The 13,010-nt window shown below is 39.0% G+C and overlaps 1 protein-coding gene across 10 annotated transcripts in view; it reads right to left on the reverse strand.

The window, feature by feature from the left end:
• ENPP2 (ectonucleotide pyrophosphatase/phosphodiesterase 2) overlaps positions 1–13,010 on the reverse strand; it is a 70,887-nt gene that overhangs the window by 14,036 nt on the left and 43,841 nt on the right. For 5 of the 10 annotated variants that reach the window (XM_068933173.1, XM_068933175.1, XM_068933169.1 and 2 more), the window contains exons 12-19: positions 8,959–9,070; positions 7,451–7,576; positions 5,284–5,315; positions 4,361–4,488; positions 1,941–2,028; positions 1,713–1,800; positions 625–797; positions 280–328 (exon numbers count right to left, since the gene is read on the reverse strand). In XM_068933173.1, the coding sequence (XP_068789274.1) occupies positions 280–328; positions 625–797; positions 1,713–1,800; positions 1,941–2,028; positions 4,361–4,488; positions 5,284–5,315; positions 7,451–7,576; positions 8,959–9,070 (796 nt within the window). Of the gene's footprint in view, positions 1–279; positions 332–624; positions 798–1,712; positions 1,801–1,940; positions 2,029–4,360; positions 4,489–5,283; positions 5,316–7,450; positions 7,577–8,958; positions 9,071–13,010 lie in introns of all 10 variants that reach the window. The other 5 variants (XM_068933174.1, XM_068933172.1, XM_068933168.1 and 2 more) reach the window with 1 other exon arrangement.

Genomic DNA, 13,010 nt, shown 5'->3' on the forward strand with positions numbered 1-13,010 from the left:
TTTCCACAATAAGGATGAGATCTCCAAATGGTGATGGAAAGCAAGAGCTAAAACTTTTATCACATTGAGTGATACTTTGGCCCTGGTTATTGAGAAGACAATGTGCATTTCCTCACTTGAGGAGCACTTAATGTGCCATTCTGACAGGCATTTGAAAGGATAGTGTGCTACACAACATTAATTAAACCGAAACAGGTGTTTGTCTGGTATTAGTGAGGCAGTCTAACTTGCAAAAGAAAACAAAAATCATTTTTATTAACTGAGTCACCAGGTTCTTACCTTCTGTTCCTTTGACATGAAAGCGCTTATTGAGTTCATCCAACTTGTTCTTCTCAAGAATAGAAAAAATGAACAAGATTAGGATCACTGGAGCATTCTGACATCTTGTTTTACTAGGCATCTAGCAAAACAAAACTAGTGCTATAAAACACTGATGATGTCTTTGTTTCTTGTTTTACAAGAAGCATTAACTGTTTAAAAAGGGCACAGAACACTTCATAGGAAGGATCTGGGGAATTCTATTAGATCAAGCCCTCTAAAATATGGCTTGATGGCTATATGGCTATAACTTCACTAGGCAACTACTGCTAATAGTAGAAGTACTGGCAGATCCCAAATATCTACCTTGTCATCGCATGTACATCCTATATCAAAATCGGATGCAGAAGGAAGAGCTACAGGATAGAGTGGTTTAGCGACTTCATCTGGCACGGTGGGTTTATAAACACTGGCTCTCAGCAGGTGATTTAAGCTTCCATGAGTTCCATTATTGGGAGCAGGCTTTAATCCAAGCAGATCTGCCAAAACATCAAACAAATCAACGATGGTTAGATTGCAAACATATGTATCCAGTAACATATCTACTGAGCTAAACGATTTATTTGTAATAGTCTTTACATCTATGACACGCTAGTAAATGCTTTTAATGTAACCAAAATGCTAACATTTTGTCCACATCCTAAAACTTCAAGTCATGCCTGAATAGTAGGGTAGTCTTAATGACAAGAAGGTTAATTCGCATGAAGATATTGGAAAACAGCTTTATTATAACTACTTCTGCAGGTTCCAGTGCATACCCACAGACCTTCACACCAGCCACCTGGAATAGAGAGTTACTAGTCACCAGCTTTACAGATAAAGGATAGTTACCCTTTTGGTATTTCATGATTTTAAAAAATTTAAATGAGTGAATTACACTTTCAGTGTCGAAAGTTCTATCCCCTGGAAAATCAGCGTTAAGAAAAGATCATGACCAGTATCTGCATACAACATCAGACTCTACTTCACTGCTACAGAAAGAGTACAATAAAATCGTTATCAGGAGATGCTGTAGAAAACTGAGTGATGTCCCTGAGCTGCTCCTTGAGACGTGCAGGGGCAGAAGCAATCTTTGGGTGCAAATTGCCTTCTTAGACTAACGAAGCATGGACACCACATACTGTAGTGGTGCATATTCGATCTCTGCCAAGCTGCAAGCAGCCAAATTATGTTAATACCCTTTATTGGCCAATTGCTAGAATACAACAAACCCCAGCCTGAGACGTGTGTTCTGCCCTCCTAGCCAAAGGATGAGTGCCTGAGAAGGAGGGAATAGGGACAGGATACAGGGAGGGAGTCAGGACATGAGCTGTCATGTGCCTACATGGATCCCTGAAAGCCCTGTTAGCTAAAGCATCGTGCTTTTTTCACAATTCATTCAGCAGGTAGCTTACCACACATGACGTTGTAAAGTTCAATATTTTCAAAAGGAGGTACTTTGGTCTTGTATTTAAATGTAGGGCCGTAACCTATAAAGACAGTCTTTAGGAAAACAAAAAGAAGAATACAAAATAAGAGAGTTAAATGGTAGATTTTTTTTCAGTGAATATTTACATTTTAGAGACCTCTAATTTCTTCTGCCACCAGTGACCCACCCATAAAGGTTTTTGCACTGCTCATACCTGCATGCTGTTTATCTTATTGTCATAGCCATGGTCTCCATGGAAGAAACATTTTCCTGTTGGTTTCTTGTAAACATCCACAGCTTTCCTAAATTGAAAAAGCATTAGCAAGTTTCTCAGGGTTGTAGTTATGGCTGCTGACCGAACAATGTACTTTTGGGACAGGAGGGACAGAATTTCAAAGGCAGTAAGTTGCTCATCTTTTGCAAGTAGAGGGGGGCGCAGGCTCACCTGACAATCCCATCGGTAATTTAAAGCCACCTCTCGGTTTTGTGGCAGTTTGGCTCTAAAGAACGCAGTCAGACTTTGCAACTCCAGCACTCCCCCGAAGCGAGCAGAGCGTGACGCTCGCCAGTAACCAGGACAAGAAGGAAACGTGTGACCCCAGCAAAACTCCGAGGGGGGTACCGTAGCTGGTTATGCAAGTGGATCATCCTTTTAACTGTGGTCTCTCAGAAGGATATTCAATTTCATTATTCTCCTCCCCAAAGACACGGTTTCTCCCTGTGCTCCCAGGATATGGGGGTGCAAACCTAAAAGCCAGCTCTTATCCACTGATAACAGCTTTAATATCTGTTTACTTATTTTAGCAGACTTTCTCATATCACATCATCTCCTGCACACTGGAGGTATTGAGGATCATGCTCTCCCAATCAGTAAAAGGCCAACAGAGGCTGTAAATGCTGTGCCAATGGCAGTGTTTTAAAGTCCTTTCACCTGTTGGCCTTTAACCCAATTAAAAAAAAAAACGGAAACAGCAGCAAAGCTGGAGGGAAAAGAAAAAGGAGAGAGGGAAAAGATGAGAAAGATTGTAATGAAGAAAAATATCTGGAAAAATAAGTACTGTACATAGGAACGATAAGTAAAGCTCCTTCCAGAGTACTACTTTACATTTCGTTTTGTGAGGGACATGAAATGTATAGATAACGCACATAATGGAGTGGATTATCCTACAGGTTAATTTCTTCATCCTTGTAAAACTGATACTCAGCCAAAGTTTGATTTTGACCTTGTAAATTACTGGAGTTACAACAATCAACTCTAGAACTACCCTTTTCCTGGCTATGAATATGCAATCAATTACAGTTATATTGACAGATGACTTATGGTGAACCAGATTTCAGAAAATCTCGTCAGTAAATAAGCCAAAAAAAACTTGAGATGAATAATAAGAAAAATAGCAAATGTAAATCAGCTTGGGTATGCCACTTTGATCCAGTCAGTTTCAGTAAAATTCTTAAAACTAAAAATTTTATAGGCCTAAAACTCAGAGTCTAATTCTCTGAAATGTACGTGAACCCTAGCCACAGAAACTGTACAAGGAAAATAGCCAAAACCTAGTAGAGTTATGCAAGAAAGCAACTGGGGTTTCTCATTCACTGCTTCAGCAGGGTGATCCTTGCATAATTCACGAGAAGATAAGCACAGATGTCAAAAGGCACTTACAACACACTGTGTGTTTGCCTGGCAGCAATGCAGGCAACAAAAACTACTGTAATTTAAAGCCCATAACAGAATACTATGAGCCAAATCTGTGTCATCTTCCAAGAACCACTGAGTCAATTTTATGGCTAAAGACCCAGTCATTCTTAACACTGTAACATGCAACAAGTGTCAAAAGATCAAAGGGACAAAAAGAACGTATATTGAACTAGAAAAGGGCGTGCAATTCATAAACAAAGGCTATTGCACTTGTGTTTTCTCAGTAGTTTTAAGCGCCAACTCGTTTTTCCTCGATCAGTCACTAGCTAACTGAGTTTATAAAAAATTGCCCGTGTTTTACAACTGAAAATTCAGACACATTTGGGGAAGAACAAACCAAAACAAGGTTTTCACTGAGCAGCAGCACTGAAGCATCCTGGTTTCCTGCGGATTAGTTTCACAGCACAGCGCTCTCTTGCGTGCACTGGGATGGCCATCCCGTAATACCCTCAGGGTCTTCCACATATTCTCAGGCTTTTAGCCACTCTGCCACCCTCTCAGAATCTCCATTTTCTTTCCTTTTACCCATTCCACGACTCAGTCCCATGTTCTCAAACCTCCCCTGGTCACCTATGCCTTCCACTTCCTCCCATGTTCCCCACTCCCCAGCTGGGATAAGCTTGCACCTTAATAAATGAGTTGACCAAATAAAATATATGCGAGGTATATATGAGCTAATCAGTCAAAAAGCACACAGCTATTTGGGGGAACTAATCTGTGTTTCTCCTCTCTGTCTCGCTATTGCTTTTCCTAAACTTCACTACAATTTCCTGTTCTGAGACACCCGTCCCTGCATCAAACGTGATTGAACCTCACCAGGAGTTCAAAACTCTTCTTGTTCCCAGGCAGCAGGAGGGGGATGCTGACAGATCCCAGGGGCCTTTTTTCCTCCGAAAACCAGGGTGAAAATCAGGATAAAAGCATAAGCAACAGTTTACCTTGCCACGTGCCATTTGCGATCCACCAGTAAATGGACGTCTTCAATTCTTCGGTTGTAAGCATAGTGCAAGCGTTTAGGAAGGTGCTGTTTCAAGTAAGGCTTAAAGTGCTGGTCTGGCTTTCTACACTGAAAATGAAGCGGTTACAAACAACACTGTTGTCAGTGAGGTGCAAGGTACACGTAACCTTCAACTACAGAAATCAAGCTGCTAAACACATTACTGATCATGCCTTGAAAACGACATGAACATGCACAGTATCCCGCAGAGCCCTGTCTGTGCAATATTTGTGCAAGATCAGTGCATAGGGGGTCATTCAATGACGTATCTGGAAAACTTCATTCTCATGACAGTCTTTTCAAAAGCATCATGCCAAACATCACACTTAGCTTACAGATGAAGAACTTTGTTCTAACTTGACCAAAGCATAAACTTCAAAGGAAAGCTAAATGCTTGTATATATCTTGTATATATCTTGTCTACAGGTATATTTACTAAATTTGATAAAAATTGGCATTTATTTTAAATGTTTTTTTCCCATGAAAGACAGGGTAACGGTTGAGGGCTATCAAATGAACTTTTTCAGCATCTTCAAAGTGCTAGTAAAATATTTACTTGAAAAGATTACTTTCCATTTCTGAAGGAACGAATAAATAGACTCAATTCAGGGAGTCAGGACAGTCATGGAGATTCTGGCTCAGCACTACCCGAAAAGGTTATAAAAGCTACTACAGTAGCAAACAGTGGAATTCATGACAAACATTAATCTCTACTCATGAAGGGCCCTATTTAACACTCTTTATTCGCACTAATGATTGGTTTTCCTGCCTAAAGAGTGAGCAGGGAATGCCAAATAATGTCCCAAAGTAAGGTGTGAAGTCAGCAGTGCACTATAGACATACATCTCGGTCCTAAATACTTACTGTAAGGTTGGCAACGATCACTTTAGGGTCATCTGTTAAGTAAATAAAAAAAAAGGACAAAGATATCAAAAGGTGAACCATCTGCTGAAGAAATTACATGTCATATTATTAAAAGGGTTCCTCTTAAAAGTTGTCTGATCATTACTAAAAATATACTCTATATCAGATAGGATATTCTGAATATGAACTAAAATTTAACTGTGTTCCCTTTACTCAGTATTTTGTTGCTCAAGTAACGTTGCATGTTGCTCGGTGTTTTAGGATTTGGGCCTAAGCTTAATGTTTATTCTATTTTTTAAAGACATTCCATTTCAAGTATTATGTCTGCTTCCCTTTAAAATGTAAGGCCATTCCCAAAATATTTTGAAAGCACATTTGAACACAACAATGCATTTCCTTAGAAACAGTAAGATAAATGTGCTACATTTTTTGCCTCTTTTAGCATTATACATTTCAGTAAGCTACTATAGAGTAAGCGAAAAGCAACAGTGAAATAGTCTGGATAAGTCTTAGGATTATTAAAGGGCTGTGCAAGACGTAGCAAAGCTCAACCCAACAACAGCCCACACTAACTCTGACTTCTTCCAGGGTGAAGAAAGAGCATTCTTCAGTCTAAAGAGAAGGAACAGGTTAAAAGAAGGTAGAGTTTCATCTTTCTTAACTCTTTCTGATTGCTTAAGGCATGATCGTGCTTACCTTGAAATAAGCTCTATTGAATCCCAGATCTATTGAATCTATCATTGCAAAGGTGTGCCTGTAAGCCTTGGAGCAGCATTAGGAAATTAGGAAATTAGCAGAGCAATAAAACTGCTGGTAATTAGCCATTTAATGAGCCAAACTCCATTTCCATGACCAAGAAATATGCTTCTTTGTCCTATGTTCAAACTGTTAATTTATAAGCAATTGCAAGTATTCGGACTAGGAGGCTGGGGACAGAAGCCAAAAGAGGAGAATGGTGTTGCGGGAAAACCTGAAGTATGACTCAGAGGTCAATCACACTAGCTGATCTTTTTGGAAGATATTGCCATTCATCCTCCAAAGAAAACTAATCTTGCTCAGCAATTTGGGAATCCAAGGACTGAAAGTTCTTTAAAAAAAAAAAAATCTTCTCAGAAAAATTGAAATATAAATTTTTAGTAGACTCTGAAGTGCAGAAATTCAGTCTTTGTGTTAGTCCAGTGAGTTTTATCAACATACATTCTGTTTTCAACAGATCTTTACACGCACATCTTACATTCCTACAGTACAAATATTCAGATAAATGAGATCATAGTAAATAAAAATCATCTTTTCATGGTTTCTGCTATCATTCTAGAGATCTTTAATCTTCAGAAAACAATTTCTTGCAAAATCTGTCTTAAATCAAAGTATATCCAAAGTATTGTGAGGGGTCAGTTGGCTGTCCCCGCTATCTGGTGGTCCCCTCCACCAAAAGCTCTCATCCTTTTAGTATACTTTGCAAAAGCACGGGTACTTATGGTTTAGCTTTTGAGTTTCACAGTTTGTATGGTAGCTTAAACTGCTGGCAAAGCCACATTTGCACTGCTACACTGAAGCAGAGCAGTCAAGGTGCTGGCACAAGCCCCGTCCTGGTGCCACTGCTCTGGAGGTGGTAATCCTCAGCAGAGTGGTCAGGGCAGATGGGGGCAGTAGTGTCATAAAACACAGTTAGCCTCCCCAGAGGACACCTGCCAGAGCCCTCAGCACTCTCATATAAGGCCACCTGATCTCAAACACCAAGTCAGGATCAGCTTTTAATAGTGTAATACAACAAAGCGGTAAGTTGAACTTGAGTTGAACTTTGAGCCCCCTTGGCTCAAACGTACACTTTACAGTGCCCTTATATCCTTCAGCACCCCCAGTCCATCTTGGCTGTTTAGCAACCCACTCTGTTCCTCATCCACGCCCAAAGTTTGAAGAGGCTACTCAATTCAGAATTAACAATTCACTTAATCCATTAGGTCAGAAAAGGTAAAAGACACTTTTTTTATACCCCTCAAGTCCTGTTTTCATTGACAGGAGGGTGAAGAGCAGCCAATTCTAGGCTGTCTTTCCTCTGAATGTCCTGTCAACGCCAGGCAAACTTACACCCTTTGGGCTACATCGGCCCAAGGAAGGGATGAGGTCTAGTGTTCAGGACATAAATGATATGATTAAATTAACTTACATTTCAGATTATTGCTAGATCTAGGGCGAATTCGCCCTAAGGAGCCAGGCAATAAAATGATATCTTCCACATTAGTCAGATAGTTGCTTAAAAATTCAGTTCTTTCACAAGTAGTGTCTTCCATCCCTGCAGAAGGAAAATGCAAAATTAATCCAGACTGAACAAACATGTTTCCAAAACAGCGTGCAAGACACCCCAAACAGACTATTTTAAGTATTCTTTTCGTTTTGGTAACTAATCCTATTCCTCTTCTTTCCAGTCATCTAATTACAACATTGGACACCAGAAGGAGCCAAATTAGGGATGCTTTTAACACTTGCCTACATGAGAGAAATACCAGTCTCAACACTGTAGAAACAATCACCACATATACCATGTGTGCACTGTCACATCTCCAAATTAAACTCATGGAAAAATCCAAGTCTGTTTCTAGTTTAGTATACTACTTTGGGGATTTTTTTTTTTTTTTTTAAACAAAGAGAAGTCACACACAAAAGGTATTGTCTGTTGGTGGTCTGTTCTAAGCCAGCCTCAGATAAACAATTCTCTCCTAGTTTGTGGCTTGGAGGAACGTATTGACAGGCACAGTCCAGTTCTCAGCACAAAACTACCTCCTCTGTAAATTTGTGCTGTCCCGTATCCTTCTCTCCCCACAACCAGACAGGAGGCTTAATCCATTTTATTGCTAATCTAGCACATCTTGTGAGATTTTCATAAACAAAGACACGAACAAAACAGTACTCCTTACAAATGATTAACATCTGACTAATTTGTGGACTCTGGATATGTCACTGAAATGTTATGTCAGAACAGGTTTATCTCAAATATGGCCACTTTTTTTTTTAATAAAATTTTCTTTTTCCTATTGTCTTTGCTAGCATTTACTATTTCTTCTCATTATAATGTTTTCAGAAGAATTAACCTACCAAATCATATATCTGCTTTTTGTGGTGACCCTCCATCTATCCCCTAGATATCTTTTATCCCCTTTTCTCCTTCCTTGATGACTTTTGATGACTTTCTCTATTGAGACACAGTCCCTCACATATATTCCACTCTTTTTCCTGTTAAGATAGCTCATCTCACTAATTGCCATGAAAACGTTTTGCTCCAAACCTTTACTCCTCCCCTCATGAAACAGAGAACAAGGCTACTAAATTGTTTTCTTCCATGAAGACTACCAAAAAAAATACTCAAGGCATATTATAGTCTTCTGCTATCTGCTGGGAAAGTTGCACTTGGAAGTGACATCAAAAATGGCAAGCTTTGAAAAACTCTATATGAAGATTTAAAGGTCAAGATCAACGAAATTAAAGAGAAGTGTATCCCAGTGAAAATGAACAGGAGAGTTGAATGGCAACTCTACACTGACTGGTTGTGTTTTAGGACTTAAACTTCTAAAAAAAACAGCACAAAAACATCTTAAATGGGACTTAGGCCACCCATTATATGTACGGATGTATTACTCAAGCAATTCTATAGCAATAAAGAGTATTTTTTTATTTTACCGTGATCACCAACAAATATGACATTGACACATCGATGTAGTTTCAACTGTTTCAGTCCATCCATGAGTTGTCCTACTGTCTTGTCAATCTCCCTCAGGGGATTTACCATCATCTGTATAAACATGCACAAACAGAAAAAGTTACTGCTGTCATTGCAACGTTCCCCCTTTTAGTACAAACGGAGGTCCTTTGGCACAACTCTGATAGGATAAACATCCAGGTCAAGAGGCAAAGCCTTGGCTGAGCTGTTACACCTACAATTTATAACTCCTTTCCTCTATCCACACCATGGTTTCTTCCTGAGAAAGCCCTGCTGGGAAGACAGTAAAAGACACAAGACAGCAAAAGATGTTTATGGCTGCTTCTAGGCCTCCCAAAGAACCTTGCACATTTGGCAAAACTAAATACCAAGAAATCAGAAAAATGCATGTGACTTTGGGATTCAGTTTGTTTCTTCTAGATAAATAACTCTGCTTTTAACTGGCTGTTTTATGTGAATAGTATAGTTCAAACATGGACATGAAATGAAGCTTTTGACTCAGGATTCATATCCCAAGACACTTACTAAAATTCATCTCAAAAGATATCTGATACTAGGATGACTATATGCAAGTCACTTGACTTCAGTAGAACATGGAGCTCGGAGGGAGGCATTCATCTGCTCCAAAGCCAAGTTTCCAACATCTCAGAGGACAGTTTTGGCAAAATCGTCAGCAGGCCCCAAAAGACGTAGATACAGTGCTGTGATTTCTTCATTTAAGTTTCTTTTTTCATTAAGAAACAAAACAGAAAACACTAAAATAGGCTCACAGGATACAATTTTCACTCATGAGAGAATAAAACATTTTTACCAGATGGCAGAGAGAAGAGAAATATTTTAAAGTAAGATTTTAGGCAGAAGACTTGGATTTTGCTTCGGTTTTGAGAAGAAAATATTTCTTGTCACAGTATGCTGACTTCCTTCTCACTTCTCTGTTTGATTTGGCTGGTCCAAGTATCTGGAACAAAATATTCTCCCAGTGAAAAAACAGAATGATAACAAATTCTGGATGAGGAAAAAATAGATTTGGGCAGAATTTTCTGAGAAGAAAAAACAAACACCACTTGACTATGACCCAGAAAGAGAAAGTTCAGAAATTGTCCCTCTTCTGAATCATTAAGAGATGATATATGAGCCTGATAATTTATAAGATGACACAGGAAACGTCATCTCCCATGTGGCACTGTAACTACATGAAGAAACTGCTCACAGGAGATGGAATCACAGTGTGGAACAAGAAAAACAATTTCTGCAACACACAGTAGTGGTTCAGGCACAGAGTGAGATTTTGAAATATTTTGATTCAGGAAGACTAAGTAGTTAGTATTGTTAAAAGCATGAAACATTCTGAGTTTAGAAAACAGAAGAAAATACGGCTACAAGACAACTGTGTGTTTCAACATTCGCCGAGAGTCAAACAATGAGGGTTTTTTGTTTTTTTTTTCAATGAATGGGAATTCCATTTTTATGAAACTATCCGTATAACATCAATCGCCTAAGGAAATACAACTTTTTCTCAGAATTCAAATCTTCAGGAAAACTGGAAATCCAGATGGATTTCCCATTAATGTTCACTTTTCTCAGTGGACTTGAGGCTTCTTTCCTAAGAAAAGAGCAACAAAGTTTACAGAGATTTCAAGGATTCATGAGCGATGTTAATTTGTTTAGCTGCTCTCTTCACCAATTTCATCTGTAGGTCTGCAGAGACACTTCTGAAACTAAAAGAAAGTCAATACAGATGAAAAATTCTGTTCTTAAAAGAAACAGAAAGCTCACACAAGCAAGCCACAAAAAACTCCGGTTCTGCCCTTTCTACCTGTGTTCAGAGCAGCTCAGAGGAAGGCTCTCACCTGTATTCCTTCATTTAATTGCATTCTTTCTCCCTCTAGTTTTTAAACCTTAGCTAACTTTTATTTTTCTATCCTGAACTCAGGTTTTTTCCCAAAACGGTCACTGCAGGGTAAGGCCAGCTGTAGGTTGCACATCCGGGCAAGGTTTTTTTTCATTTACATGCTGTTTTCACAAGTCATGTGCTTTCCCAGATGCAACTTCCAAAGCTGTTCCAAAAAAAAAAAAAGTCTGGCATGTACCTTTCCTCAGTTATATGTTGGTCTCAGGAATCTGGGAAGCTGTACGGAAGCATTTTGTCTTTGAAGATGTATGGATATCTGAGATGGTACTAGAAGAAAGAGGGGATCATTAGGAAAGCATTAGTCATGGGATCTGAGATATGCAGACCATAATTATATTCTCTTCTGAGTTTTCCTTTGGAAGAAGCTTGATGTGGAGGAAGAATTAATTTCACTATATCCTATTATTTCTTTCCTTTGTAGGATCCTGGCCTATACTACATTCTGTTGCTCCTGAACAGCACCGAAAGACTAACTTGCATATGTGATGGGAAATACCATGTGTAACAATGGGATGGGTTTTCTTCTGAAATTCTAATGATAAATTCAGAGTAGACTTTTCATGAAGAGTTCTGAAACGGATAAAAAGTTAGGATAAACTTTTCATTGCGAGAAAGAAAGAAAGAATCGCATATGCTCACATCAAGAAGAATGTTATAGGCTACTTAGAATACTTAATGCCAGAGCAGTATAAGTTGTCAGATAAATTAATAAGAGCAATATTGTCCATAGCAGTTATCAGCTCTTCTCTCAAGTAAATCAATGCTAAAAGTACTCTGAAATTTTTCAGCTTTCTTATACCTGACAACTTTCTTGAAGCCTTTTGTGTCCCTGTCTGCCCCTTCCCTATTTTAAGATGAATCCTTACAACACATGCAACAAGTTAAAACACACACACACTTATAGAGAAGACTATCTCTGGCCTCTTGCAAAATACAGCAGAGTGTCAAGGCTTTTGCTTGAAGCCTAAAGGAGGAACATTTAGGTTGTTTATTTGAACTGTTTAGTTAAAATTCCTAAATGAAAAAAAAACACTAAAGTTGTCTGTAACCCCTCCCATTGTGTTAATTAGTGCCAGGTGGAGAAAGGCAGTGCGCTAAGGAATACCATTTTCCTCTACTTGCATCTTCCCTGATGAAGCAATTTCCAGTTGACATTTTTCTTGTGAAAACAGACTTATACATCACTGCACACTTCTATTGCAATCTGGCATTCAGAAATCATGTAATCAAGAATCCCTTGCCCTCAAAAAAAAAATCACAAATTGGTTTTAAAATAGTTATTTTTAAAATAGCTTTTCAAAGATTTCCTTTTAGTTTCTGAGAGTCACATTTTCAGGATTTCTCCATAATCAGGATAATTACAGACAGAGTCTCAAATAATCATGAGACTTCCAAGAGTTGGGGAGTTAAAGTGGCTACCAAGTATCACAGAGTGTATAATAGATCACAAGGGTTGGCAGCTCCGATAGTGTCTTCCCAGGGATTTATCTGAGCATTGCCTCCAGTTGATGGCTGGGTTTTAAAGGAGATTTTAAAGATGACTTTCCCTAAAGCAAACAGTCTGAAACAAGAAGAATAGTTCCCAGAAAACTTGGTCTTTTTGGCTGCTTTCCTTTGGGTCCTTCAGTACACCTACAGAAGTTCTGTCGGCAAAGTCCCAACCTGAAGCATCGAGGGAACTCCCAAATTGAAAAAGTAAAGCTAGAGAAGTGCCTAAAAAATGGCACTTTTGTCATAAAGTTTTGGAACACACGTGAACTTACTTTCTTCCGGCGAGCTTGCGCAGCATATTGATCCACTCTATGTACTTTTCTTCTTCTTTTCTTTGGAGCTGCAACTGGTCTTTCCTGTCTCCTCTTAGGAGCAAGCTTTCTCTTAGGTCTCTTAGGCGGAGTAAGAGAGGAGCCATAACTACTCTCCTGTACTGGCGGGGAGAGATGGCTGGACTCAGAAAAAAAGCCTGTCTTGACTCACATCAGATAGCAAAGCTACCTGTGTCAGCTAATCCTCGAGCACAAATATAGTGGCCTCTTCAAAAATTTAGGCATTTGGACAATTTAGGATCTGCCTCTCTTTAAAGAGGAATCCACCAAATTGTAC

The sequence above is a fragment of the Struthio camelus genome, chromosome 2 (genome assembly GCF_040807025.1).
Source record: "Struthio camelus isolate bStrCam1 chromosome 2, bStrCam1.hap1, whole genome shotgun sequence".
Classification (NCBI taxonomy): Eukaryota; Metazoa; Chordata; class Aves; order Struthioniformes; family Struthionidae; genus Struthio; species Struthio camelus.